Genomic DNA, 13,122 nt, shown 5'->3' on the forward strand with positions numbered 1-13,122 from the left:
ATTTTTCGCAAACATTCGACAGAAAAGTTGTTCGCCGCTCAGTGAGATACCATCTATACAGTATACAGTAGCCGCTCTCGATCTCGCTCTGTCTAAGCATGTTATTTTCTCCCACACGTATTTGCGCGAATGAGAAGGTGACACATATTTTCGCGAGATGTTGATTTCGCAGATTGACACCGAGGCCAGGTTGTGAATTTGCTATGCCCTAGTCTGGCGTACAGACCCTTTGCTCGTACTATTTCGCTATTCAGGATATTGACGCCCTCAACGTCGAAGACTGGTATCATTTTAAAGGACAAGTTCACCTTGGCTATAACATGTGGATTTAGTGAACGCAGCAATATTAGTGGAGCACATCAGTGAGAGTTTGGTGAAGATCCATTCCAAAGTTATGAATTTTTGAAGTATCTGCACAGTCCCTGCTGGGTGAGAAGACTAATACAGTGTATGATGTCACATGCGTACCGTGACGATAAAAAGGAGAATTCTACACAAAACTTTTCTTTTCGAATAAAGTGCAAATTTCTTTGACTTGTTGCTGCATAATTATGTCTAGGTTAACACTATTCCCCTGCTTCCTGAAAGAGAGAAGTCGAGTGTTCTTTTGTTATGCGAGAATAGTGAAAATATGGTTGAATTTTCTTTATTCTTCAATCATTATAGATGTGACATCACAAGCTAAGTCTTCTGATCCAACCGTGACTGAGCAGAAAGTTCAAAAATTCATATTTTTTTAACGGATTGTCCAATTTTCCTCAAACTCTCACTGATATGTTCTACTAAAAATATTGCTGCATTCTCTCAACCCACATGTAAAAAAGTTGAATTGCCCTTTAAAGTGGTTTCGACAAAGGTAAATTCGTCGCGCTGGAGTCCAGTTGGCAAAAGGTCTGGAAACCAGACTAGCTATGCCCCAGATGGCGGCATTTTCGCGCGTTGTTAAATTCGTGGTGCACCAGTGATTCGCGAAATTCGCGAAAATAAAACCCTCCCGAAAATGACAGCTCATACAGCAGAGTAGCTCGAGTGCACTCGGAACGAAGACGAGTGCAAATTCACTGTCAAAATTTATTTCAATGCAGCCTACAGGCACAGCATTCGTGATACTGCTCAATGTTCACATTTGGCCTGGCACTCACAGAGTGTGGGACAACATCTGTACACATATTGGGATTCGATGAAAATGAAACAAAAGTAATGAATGGCCTGAACAAGCAATCATTCATTTTGAATGAACATCGCTGTGTATAAAGCGAACAGGATGTTTACAAAGAACAGAGCCAGCCGCTACATAGCCAGCTTGTGTAGCAAGCCAGCCCTCGCCCTCTCCCTCAATAAATTCTTATCGTCTGGCAGCAGGTGGCGCTAAAACACTACAACACATTTTTTTGAAAAGCTAGGGGCGCCTCTTTCGTTCATGCACTGAAAAGATGTCTGATTATGAGCTTAGGGCCGACGTTCGACTGCGCATCAGGACGAGACAATCGCTGGATTTTGGCATCGAATATCTCTCAAACCATACAACGTTTGGCATCATCACCCTCTGGAATATGTCAAGCTGACTTTGAACTATCATATAGCGGATTTTTACCTTGCGCTTTGACGGAAAAGGGTGTGTAAATGTAGCAAGCCTCCGTTCGTTCGTCTTTGTTCGGACAGATATTCTCGAAAAGCCTACGTCCGTACGTACAATCCAATGCATCTGCTTGTGTCTTCTACGGGGAACATTACCCATGCAAATGCCCGCCTATGGAGCGTGCGTGTTGTCGGCTAGCTGACCGTGCGAGAATGTGATGTGTGTGAAAAACGCCGAAAAGGTATTGTGATAATATATTTTAGAACATTGAACCGACTGATTATGCCTTGTTAATTTGAGTGAGTGTGACACTTGTTAAAAAATTTTGACTATGAGGGTTGGAATGTGTTGCCTTGGTCATTAATGTGTAATTTAGTGGGGCGTGCACGGGATTCTCGCGCTCTGCACAATCGTCACGTTGAACCAAAGTCTGCCTGAATGCATATTCATGAGGTTCGAAACCATTTGAACTGGCACGGCTAGCTCGTTGTGGAAAAATATACCTCGGCAAATGGCTTTGCCTTTGTTACGGGGAGGCGAGGTATGGGAATTTTAACGGGTAATTCCAGTTTGAATGCGCCAGCAGCTCATTCGCACGCCGTAGACATATGTTTATTTCTTCTTCTTTTTTCCAAATAAATACCACTATGCACTATAGAGGTCTAAATATTTTTGACAATATGTAGTCTGATGTGGTTCTGCATGAACCCGGGCCATAGCCATAGACCAGGCAGGGCCAGGCCAAGGGGGAGGCCGGAGGCCGGAGGCGGAGCTGCGCGGAGGGAAGTGCAAGGTGGGATGGATGGTGGTCTCACTTCCCTATCATGGCTAGTGATCTATAAAGACCAGAGGGGTCTCTAGAAGATCTAAGTGATGAACAGGTTCCATATGACATTTGCTCCTGCAACGATTGCTCCCATGAAATGCAATCATGCCAAGCCAAACATTATATGTCTACACAAACATTTGTAACCCTGACTGTTTATACTCCAACAGTCCTCGCATGAAACTCATTACAATCAATATCACAATGATCCTGGGTCCCTAGGTTTTTATTGACCCCCTTTAGTCCTTGACAAAAGAAAAATACATTCGTACAATGTTAGAACTGTATGACCGACAAGGTACCGGAGCAATTGTCACAGGAGCAAATGTTGTGTCACCAATGAACCAGAGTCCCAATGGAAATAAATAGATACAATGTAAATAGATACCTAAATGATAGGCCCTACACACACTGTACAACGTTTGTAGTCATAAACAATGTAGTGTACCACATATAGCTCAACCCCGGGGCACTGTAACCCGAGAAGTACAAATTTGTATGTATAATTGGGGTCATTGACGGTCACTGCATGGTGCGTACATACATTGTGCATTTGTAGCTCTGCCTCTGTACTGCAAGTCATTATTCAATTCAATTCGTTTATTTCCATTTCAATCACAAAAAAACAACATTAAACATTCAGTGTTACAGATGAAACAAAAACAATGACATATACATGTAAAAAAACCACAACAATGACATCAGAATTTGTAATACAGTCATAAATTGTTCCAGATTACAACAGGCAACAAGTAAAATGGAAAATGGTGTACACATAAAAAACTAATAAGGCCTGTAGGCGTGCGTACACCGTTGTTTACCACAAATCATGTAGAATTGGAATCTAAGTTATTTTCAAAAATCATAAATCAGTTTTATACAGAAGATACACAAAAGAACATAAAAACAAAAACAAACATAAAAAAGATGGTTAGATACATCAATGTAATTTTAATAAAAAGACAAAATATGTCTTTTATACTGCTTCTTAAATAATGTGGCATACATTGTATGTACCGGTACATCACTATCACAGTTGTGTGCATGCAGTAGTGCCATGCTCAGGGCTGTGCTGCGCTTTCCTCAAATGGTACAGTAGAGCTCTATTTCCTATTATAGAATGGGTAGCGAGAATCCTTCGATCTGATTGGTCGAGAGCTATGTGTTCATCTTTACTGGCCGCACGCTGAGTCACAGTGGTAAACATGTTATCGCGCACTTACATGTAGCAAGAGTACGCGTACTTGTAACAAAGGTTCGCGCACTAAAGCAAGCGTTCGCGCACTCAGCTTGGCCATGCATCCAGTAAAAACGCCATGCATCCAGTAAAAACGGTAAGCACGGGTATGCATGCCCGTTTACGGCAAGCCAAAAGGAAATGCATCCAGTAATTTTGTCATCGGGTAACACGATAGAAAAATGGGTTTTTGACAAGAAAATTACCCATTCTATAAATCAGATGACGCACATGTCTTTCGTGCGTCAGTCGGAATATAATGTAGTGTGCATGCAGTAACTATGGAATTTAGCCTAAACCCACTCGGTTTCGCCTCGTGGGTTAAGCATTCCATAGTTACCTTATGCACACAATTCCGACTGACGCACTCAGACCTGTGCGTCATTTGTATACCGATACAGGGTATTTAAAGGACAAGTTCACCTTCATAAACATAAGGATTGAGAGAATGCAACAATATTAGTAGAACACATCATTGAAAGTTTGAGGAAAATTGGACAACCGATGCAAAAGTTATGAATTTTTAAAATTTTTGTGTTGGAACCGCTGGATGAGGAGACTATTACACCTTGTGAGTCATTTGCGTACAACAGTATAAAGAAAATGTATAAGAAAATTCAACATATTTTCACTTTTTTCGCATAATAAAAGAGCACTTGACTTGCCTCTTTCGAAAGGCAGGGGGAATAACATTACCCATAACATTTGTCGGTAACGAGTCGGGAATGTGAACTTTTTTCAAAAGATCGAATTTTGTGAAATTCTCTTTATATTTTTCTTATATTGTTGTACGCATGTGACATCGTACACTGCAGTAGTCTTCTCATCCAGCGGTTACTGCACAAAAACTTCAAAAATTCATAACTTTTGAACGGATTGTCTGATTTTCCTCAAACTTTCAATGATGTGTTCTACTAATATTGCTACTTTCTTTCAAACCTTATGTTTATTAAGGTGAACTTGTCCTTTAATTTGTTTTGTGCACAAAATATTGAGACTTGGGTCTTTCATTGGGGTTGGGGCACATAGGCGAAATCTCATCACCTGCTAATACAAATGCTACTTCTGTAAGCGCACATTACCGGGGCTCATCCGGATAAGGGATTTGGCCGGATACGGGAGACTCAATGCTTTATACATGTACATGCATACACAAGTACTGATGTAGCCCATTGTAGTACCACATGTAGTAATGTGTATACTGCAACCTTTTCATTGTTACATTTGGGGATGTTTGTGGAGGTTAAAATGTCTGAAGAGTGAAGTTAAGCAATTTGGAACAATGGAAGGAAATTTGATGTAATGTATGTTAATCGTGTTGGAAGTAATATGTAATTCATGTGTGTTTGTGTAGGAGTTCTCAAGGAGTTGGGAATCCCCCTTTCCTCCCGTAATTATATGAAAAGAAAAAAAAAATTCACGGCGAGATTGCGTCCGTATAATAGAGAGATCCGGATAAAGGGAGGCCGGATAAGAGAGGTTCACCTGTACTAGTATAAATTATTATGTCATGTACGTGTATGTGTACATGTACATGTGTATGTTACAAAATGCGATAAAGGAGATCTTCTGTTTTTGATGTTGTTATGCTCGTTTAATGTTTAGGTGTCCAACCCTTTTTGGGGGAATACCAAGTGTAACACACATGTACAGCGTGTATGTTGTGTTCAAAGCCTTAATTCACAGAAATCCAGAGACTCCAACTCTCCCGTTTTCGACGGGAGATCTCCTGCCAAAAGCCAATTTTTGCAAAATCTCCTGTTCTGTCGCTTGAGATTTAATTTCTCCCGCCCTGGCTCTGTGTCTCCCGCTTGAAATGATTTCTTACTTTAATATCATTGCATGTTGAAAAATAAGCCTCAGATAGCACGAAAGAGTATCTAGAACCGAGCCTCCAGGGCCCTTAAGCGGGCAATGAAACCTGGCCACAAGGAACTTTGCGCTTTGCGTTCGTGATGTGTGCTTCACGCACATCAAATTGGAGTCTCCCATTTGCTAGGGGTTTCAGGCGGGAGAATCTCCCGAACACAAGGTACTTGGGGTTGGAGTCTCTGGAAATGCCTAATAATAAATTACGTTTAGATCATTTATGCAAGCACACTTTCATGAGTTGTCTCACAATAAAAACTCATAAAAAAAGATTAAAGGACAAGTCCACCTTCATGTATTAGTACTGTATACATTTACATTGTAGGATTGAGTGAATGCAGCAATATTTTGAACACATGGAAAGTTTGAGGAAAATCAGACTTTCCATTCAAAAGTTATGAATTTAAAAGTTTCTGCACAGTCACTGCTGGATGAGAAGACTACAGTCTACTACAGTGTATGATGTCACATGCATACATGTACATGTACGTGTAGAATGATGAAGGAAGACTGTAACAAGGTATTTATAAAGAGAATTACACAAAATTTCATTTCTTGAAAAAAGTACACATTCCCTCGACTAGCTGCTGACATTGTTAAGGTAATATTATTTTCCTTGCCTCCTGAAAGAGGCAAGTCAAGTGCTTTTTTATTATGCGAGAATAGTGAAAATGTGTTTAATTTTCTTAATGCTTTCCTTATTAAGGAAAGCATTTATAAAGAAAATTAAACATAAATTGTTTTATGCACTTGACATCATGATCTGTAGTAGTCTTCTCATCTAGCAGTGACTGCACAGAAACTTCAAAAATTCATAACTTTGGAATGGCTTGTCCAAGTTTCGTCAAACTTTCACTGATGTGTTCTACTGATATTGCTGCATTCTCTCAATCCCTGTCCTTTGATATTAAAAGGTTACTTTATGAAATATGCTGTCCCGCTGTGATGCTTTGCGTCATACTGTAAAAACAGTATTTAATGAACATGCAATGTACAATAAGCAAGCACTACAATGTACACAACTGTATTTAATATTTTGATTGCCGCAGAGTTTTGGTCATTTTTTTTTTCAGTTGTGTTCAGAGTACAGATAGTACAACTGTAAGTTATGAGAATTTCTTTGCAGGTGCAATGGTCATGTATTTGTACATTATGTACAGCTGTACCACCAAGTACAACTGTACATGTCAGAGATCATCTTTTTATACACATAAAATACATTTATAGCCCTGTACTGTCAGATTTTTAGAGCATCAAACAAAAGTGGGTGTACTTGTGTGGGTTGTGGCCAATAATTTTATGTCTTGCTATGAGCCCACTGATTCCCTTCAGTTGCCTTGTTACAACCAATTTATACAAATTAGACATTATGTACTCATTTAGAATTTCTACACATGCAATATTGTACGTCATGTACATCATGTACGTCAATGTACAATAATTCTACTCATCATTATAGAACATTAGCACAGTTCAGCATTACAATCTGTACCACTCCTCTGCTTTGCTGAAGACAAACGGCATGCCTATTACAAGTACACCTACAGCAAATGCTTATCAGTGCAAGTAAGCTAAGGTAACTGTACTGTAGGATTTGTACAAGTTTGTACAATGTACATAGCCCCTGTGTATTAAAATCAATACAGATGCAAGATTTCCATATTGCAAGAACATATTTGTGGTAGTTTTTTTTTCTTTTTTTTTAAAGCATACGATAGCGAGAGAAGAATTTGTTATTTGTTATTGGAAAGTTGTAAAAAGTTTACATTGTTTGATACTTACAATGTATATTTTATGTTGCCAGTACTGCTCAGGATGCCTGAGATGGGTAATAATACAGTTGTAATGGTACAATGTATGTAGCTATTGCCTTTCAGGGGATATAGCATTAATTGCCCAAGTCAAAGACAAGGCAATACAATTCTAGTTCAGGCAATTAATGTTGTATCCTTCCTAAGGCCAATCCATAGGATATTATTAACCTGGACATCAGTATTTCCTCATGTACAGTTGTACAGTACATTGCGAAATGCTCGGGACCGGCAGTTTTCTTTCGTTATAACAAAATTACGTTAGAACCGAACAAATACAATATACAGCTGTATAACGAAAACAAGGAAACCACGGATATCATATTCTGTTTGCTGAATACTCATTGTACATTGGAAAGCTATGTGAAATGGGATGGGATTATTGTATTACAATATTAAACGCAAGAACCCCTCAGAAACTGTGCGTGACACAAGGAGCAAACACACAGTGATGTGAAGCATTCGCCCATGGATGCAGAGACGCTATTTATGCTTGTTCCGCTTCATATTTTCGAAAGCAATTTGCGTTTCGTTATAATGGAGCACATTTCTTTTGTTTTTCTTTGTCAGTGGCGCTCGGAAAAGACTTCGTTATAACATAAATTTCGCTATAACCGTCTTCGTTATAAGTGAATTTTGTACCATAGACTTATAATGGTGTTAATTTTGGGACCAGAAGTTTTACGTCGTTATAATGAAATTTTGTTATAACCGTGTTCGTTGTAACGGGAGTGCACTGTACACCCTACAGTAGTGTGGTCATGTTATAGGAGAGGGTGCTAAGGATATGATTATAACAGACACTTCCACTCCTGTTTGGATGGTTTCTCGGAGTTCATAGAAAGATTGTTATCAGAAATACCAGTAGATGAACCATTCTCCCCCCCCCCACATACACACATACATTGTATACGCACACGCACACAAATGAATGTTCATACTGTATAGTCAGTTTCAGTGTTACGTAATGCCATATATTTCGCGAGTCTAAAATTTCGCAAATCGGGAACTCCCGACAATTTTGTGAGTGGTTAAATTCGCGATTGTGGAGTCCTGTACTGAAACGTACACTGTAGAAGTGTTCACGTGTACGTTACATTCACATCGGGATCAGAGTCAATATTTTCGCATGTCTTTAATTTCACAAATAGCACCCGACTTGCGAAATTCGCGAAAATAAAAACCTCGCGAAATATTCGGCGTATACAGTAGTTTACACACATTTGATACACCGACTACATAATAATTAACTTTTCTAAATACTTTATTTTTTTATACAAATATAAAAAAAGGTAACTCTTGGCTGCAAGTGGGGTTATACATGTACATGTATGTTGCCACCATCTGTACAATGTAGTCCTACAGATTGTACGATATGTGTGTAGTTTGTGCCTTAATAGCAAAGTATTAGCATCTGTCTAGATTTTTATACCCCAGCTTACACGAAGTGTACACGTACAATGTACATGTAAGGGGGTATACATGTATCAGCATGTGGTGGGGCAGTCAGTGGAGCTGCCCGTTGCAAATATTGCGTCGCGAACTCCTACAGTTTAGAAGCAATTTCGGTGAAACTTTGGGTACATGTACAAATTGTAGATGTGCAAGACGTTTTTGTGTTTGTAAGAGAAAGCATTGCCATGGCAACCAAAATTTCCCCAAAACCTTGAGGAATGAACTACTTTCACATCTATTTCAAATTTGGTACATGTATGTAGTCTGTACAATGCACACATACAATGTGTACAGTGATCTACATGTAGGCTTACCTGTAGTTATGCAAGATACTCTGTGCTTTAATCCTATGAGGCATTACCATGGTAACTGCATATTTTCTTGAAAATCTTGTAGAGTGAAATATTTTTGTATACATACTTCCATAGTTGTGAAGCAATGGAAATCAAATTTGGTGGACATACATGTATGGCATTGAGGCATACATTGTACATGTACATAATGTACAGTAGATGTGGGGACCCGTTTTTTGTTTTTGCCAGACAGCGTTGCCATGGTAACCACAAGTTTACCCAAACCTTGTGACATTTAGGGAGTTCTACATAAACTTTGGATGTACAAGAAGAGCATTGCAGACCTGATCAACCTACCTACATGTACTACACACACACACACACACACACACACACCATGTACACACACAAACAGAACCTTCTATCAAACCCTGACTTTTCATGGGAGTCTGAGCTGCTGAAGTGGAGTTATTGGGCCGAATGCATAAAACAAGCAATTGCTTGTAAGCAATTACTTCAAGTAAAAGCACAAGCTCGTCTAGCAAAAGGTCTAGCTCAAGCAAATGCTTAAATCCATATGCATAACCTTTTGCTTGTGACCATACCTTTTGCTTGTCGCGCACAAGCAATTGCTTGCGTTTTCAACAAAAGGAACGTCACGCCTGTGCGAACACAAGAACAAAGGCGAGTGTGACAGCATGTAGTTGAAAGGGCGTGTGTGCGCGAAACATTTCCTGACATACATGTAGCAATAGAGCTATGAAATGGCACTCATAAATGCGCACACCGACGCACACACAGATCTACACACACACACACACACACACGTACTGGCTGATTCCCATCACTGCTTGTAGAGATAGCCCAGATCTGCCAGATCTCACGTGGAGAGAGGTCTTCTTGCTCTCCACCATACCTGTTTTTCGTCACATTTTGCGTGCTGACCACTGGACATTCCCGTTGTTGAAATGAATGAGTTTCTTACACTGCTAAAGAGTAATTTCTTTTAGATTTATAGCACTGCTGCACAAGTGTGGTCTTTCTTGTATGATGTGAAAATGATACTTAAAAGGGAACGTCCAAGTTAAGCAAAAGCTCAAGTTCATTTTACAGAACTTGAAAAATCGTAAGCAATTGCTATGTCAGCAAGAAGAAGCAAAAGGTATGTTTTATGCATACGTTTTTAAGCAAACGCTTGGTCTCTAAGCAATTGCTTGCGGGCAGCAAGCAATCGCTTGTTTTTATGCATACGGATTGGAGTAAAAGGCTAGCACAAGCAATTGCTAGCGTTTATGCATCCGGCCCATTAACTGTATCTTAAGTGATAGTTCTAGTTGTATCAAGAAAAATCATTACAGTGCCAGTACATGTACATGTATCTTGTTATAATAGGATTCACCTGTATTACAGAGATGCCAAGGTCAGAGATCAACTACAGTGTATCCACATTACAGGCACAAGGTTACAAATATCTTTGCTGCCCAAGGAAGGGAGGTGCAAATTTGTGGGGGGATGTGGGAGGGGATGCTGTGGGAGGGGATGGAATCCCCCTCCCACGGTAAGGAGCTTGATCGTTTGAAAGAGCAGCTGTAAATCTTGTGGTATTATGCATTGTACTAGTATCATTTGATCTTGTTTTGATTTTTTTTTTTAATGCTCAAATATGTGACTTTTGTGGCACTCGGAAATTCATGTTTTTTGTGTGTTTTAGGGGTCTTTTTTGTGAGGCGGTGCATGAGTAAAAGCTTGTCAAGCATGTTACAGTGGAGTGTGAGGAAGACCCTATAGGCATGATACACATACTTATGTGTACACCGAAGGTGGGAAAACTTGGTACAACTGTAGGTCTGGTGTTGTTTTGTAGTTCACCACTTATCTCTCATTCAAGATGACTCACAAATTGTATAATACAGTACATGTAATGTGCACAACAACAGGTTGTTTCTCATACACATGTATATTGTACAAGTGTACACTTGTGTAATACAAATAAAGACTGTAAATTAGATTGTGTACATGTATCACATTAAAACACAAACTGATATGTTGTATACATACATTGTACCTATATATCAAAACTGTCAGAGAAAATTATTCTGTAGATATTGTACTAATGCCCTCATTTTATCTTTTAAATCCTTTTGGGGTTTTTTCACAGAGGAAATAGCCACTGAGCAGCAAAGATGTACAACATATTGTGCAAGTAAACCAACTCAACCTCACAACATTGATGACTGAAGAAGCAAAACAAACTTTGTTTCTATGAGACCGTTGACTACAAAGCCAGCCACCATGCCAGCACCGGATTTTGATGTAAAGACGTTCTGTCATAATCTACGGGCCACGAAGCCTCCGTATGAGTGCCCCATAAATGACTGTGGGAAAGTTTACAAATCACTGAGCGGGATAGAGTTTCACCTCTTCCACTTTGATCACGACAATCCCAATGGGAACGGATATGCGACACCAGTGAAGCGTGGGGGGTGGAGAAAAACGCGTGGCAATAGCCGGCCCAACCAGCGTGCTTCTTCGCCGCAGCTGATTCGCTCCCCAGCGCGGGAGGCCCTTACTTATGCCCAGGCACAGAGACTTGTGGAAGTTGACCTTGATGGTCAGACCCTGCGGCTGGATATCTACGAGAATATTGATGTGATGACAGAAGACGAGTTTGAAAGTGAAACGAGTGAAGAGGAGAAAAATGAGAAACCACCACAGACTAAGGGGAACAAGGTAGTCGAGCAAGCACAAAAACCCTTGAAAGAGAAGCCCGTGGCGTCTTCGCTGAAACTACCAGAGGCTTCCTTCACTGTGTTGACGGACTACGAAGAGCCACCAGATATTCCTAACAGACCAAATGCGTACTTTAGATACATTGAAAAGACAGCAGAAGAGCTTGACGACGATGTGGAATACGACATGGACGAAGAAGATTATGTGTGGCTGGACATGATCAATCAGAAAAGAAAGAACTCAAGTTTGAATATTGTGTCCCAGGAGATCTTTGAGCTGTTGATGGACAGACTGGAGAAAGAGTCCCACTTCCAAAGCCAGTCCTCAGGAAAGCCAGATAATCAACAATTTATCGATGAGGATGCTGTGTGCTGCATATGCAACGATGGAGAGTGTCAGAACAGCAATGTGATATTATTCTGTGACATGTGTAATCTCGCTGTACATCAAGAGTGCTATGGAGTGCCGTACATTCCAGAAGGACAGTGGCTGTGCAGGCGGTGCCTCCAGTCCCCCTCGCGCGCAGTGGACTGCGCTCTGTGTCCCAACAAAGGCGGTGCGTTCAAACAGACCGACGATGGGAGGTGGGCCCACGTCATGTGTGCTCTCTGGATCCCCGAAGTGGGCTTCGCCAACACAGTATTCCTAGAACCCATTGACAGTATTGCCCACATACCGCCAGCAAGGTGGAAACTGACGTGCTACATCTGCAAACAGCGTGGTGTCGGTGCATGCATTCAGTGTCACAAAACGAACTGCTACACGGCGTTTCACGTCACCTGCGCGCAACAGGCTACTCTCTTCATGAAGATGGAGCCTATCCGCGAGACGGGCATCAATGGCACTTCCATCAGCATTAGGAAGACGGCGTATTGCGACATCCACACACCAGCAGAGGCAGAGAAGAAGCCCATCATGAACAATGAAAAGACGTGTGAGATGGATGGGACCGATAAAGGTTGGTCGACCAAAAAGGCCAAAGCGCAGTCCAGGAAGAACATGAGAAAGGCTCGCAAGATCCTTGCAGAAAAGAGGGCGGCAATGCCAGTTGTCTCCATTCCATGCATTCCACAACAAAGGTAGGTTCTAATCTCTTGTAAGCTTTTCTTGCCGATATCAAATGTCTGAAATATGGAATTCAGACATATTCAAGGCAATACGTATGTATACATGTATAGAGTTTCTTTTTGAGCAAAGAATTGTACATCATGTACAAAGTATGTACAACATTGTATGTCAAGGTATGGCACATAACAAAGATGAAGCTTGACTTTGATTGTGGTGTTATGAAATTTTCCTAACAAACTTAATGGTGATATATT

At 40.5% G+C, this 13,122-nt stretch overlaps 1 protein-coding gene across 4 annotated transcripts in view; it reads left to right on the top strand.

Annotated features, from left to right (window-relative positions):
* Positions 1-1,441: 1,441 nt before the first annotated feature.
* LOC139734047 (peregrin-like) overlaps positions 1,442-13,122 on the top strand; it is a 41,402-nt gene continuing 29,721 nt past the window's right edge. For all 4 annotated transcript variants that reach the window (XM_071644859.1, XM_071644861.1, XM_071644860.1 and 1 more), the window contains exons 1-2: positions 1,442-1,820; positions 11,229-12,879. In XM_071644859.1, the coding sequence (XP_071500960.1) occupies positions 11,333-12,879 (1,547 nt within the window). In that variant the 5' untranslated portion in view covers positions 1,442-1,820; positions 11,229-11,332. The remainder of the gene's footprint in view (positions 1,821-11,228; positions 12,880-13,122) is intronic.

This window comes from Diadema antillarum, unplaced genomic scaffold (genome assembly GCF_040938485.1).
Source record: "Diadema antillarum isolate AM-2024a unplaced genomic scaffold, OU_Dant_1.0 seq00000507_RagTag, whole genome shotgun sequence".
NCBI lineage: Eukaryota > Metazoa > Echinodermata > Echinoidea > Diadematoida > Diadematidae > Diadema > Diadema antillarum.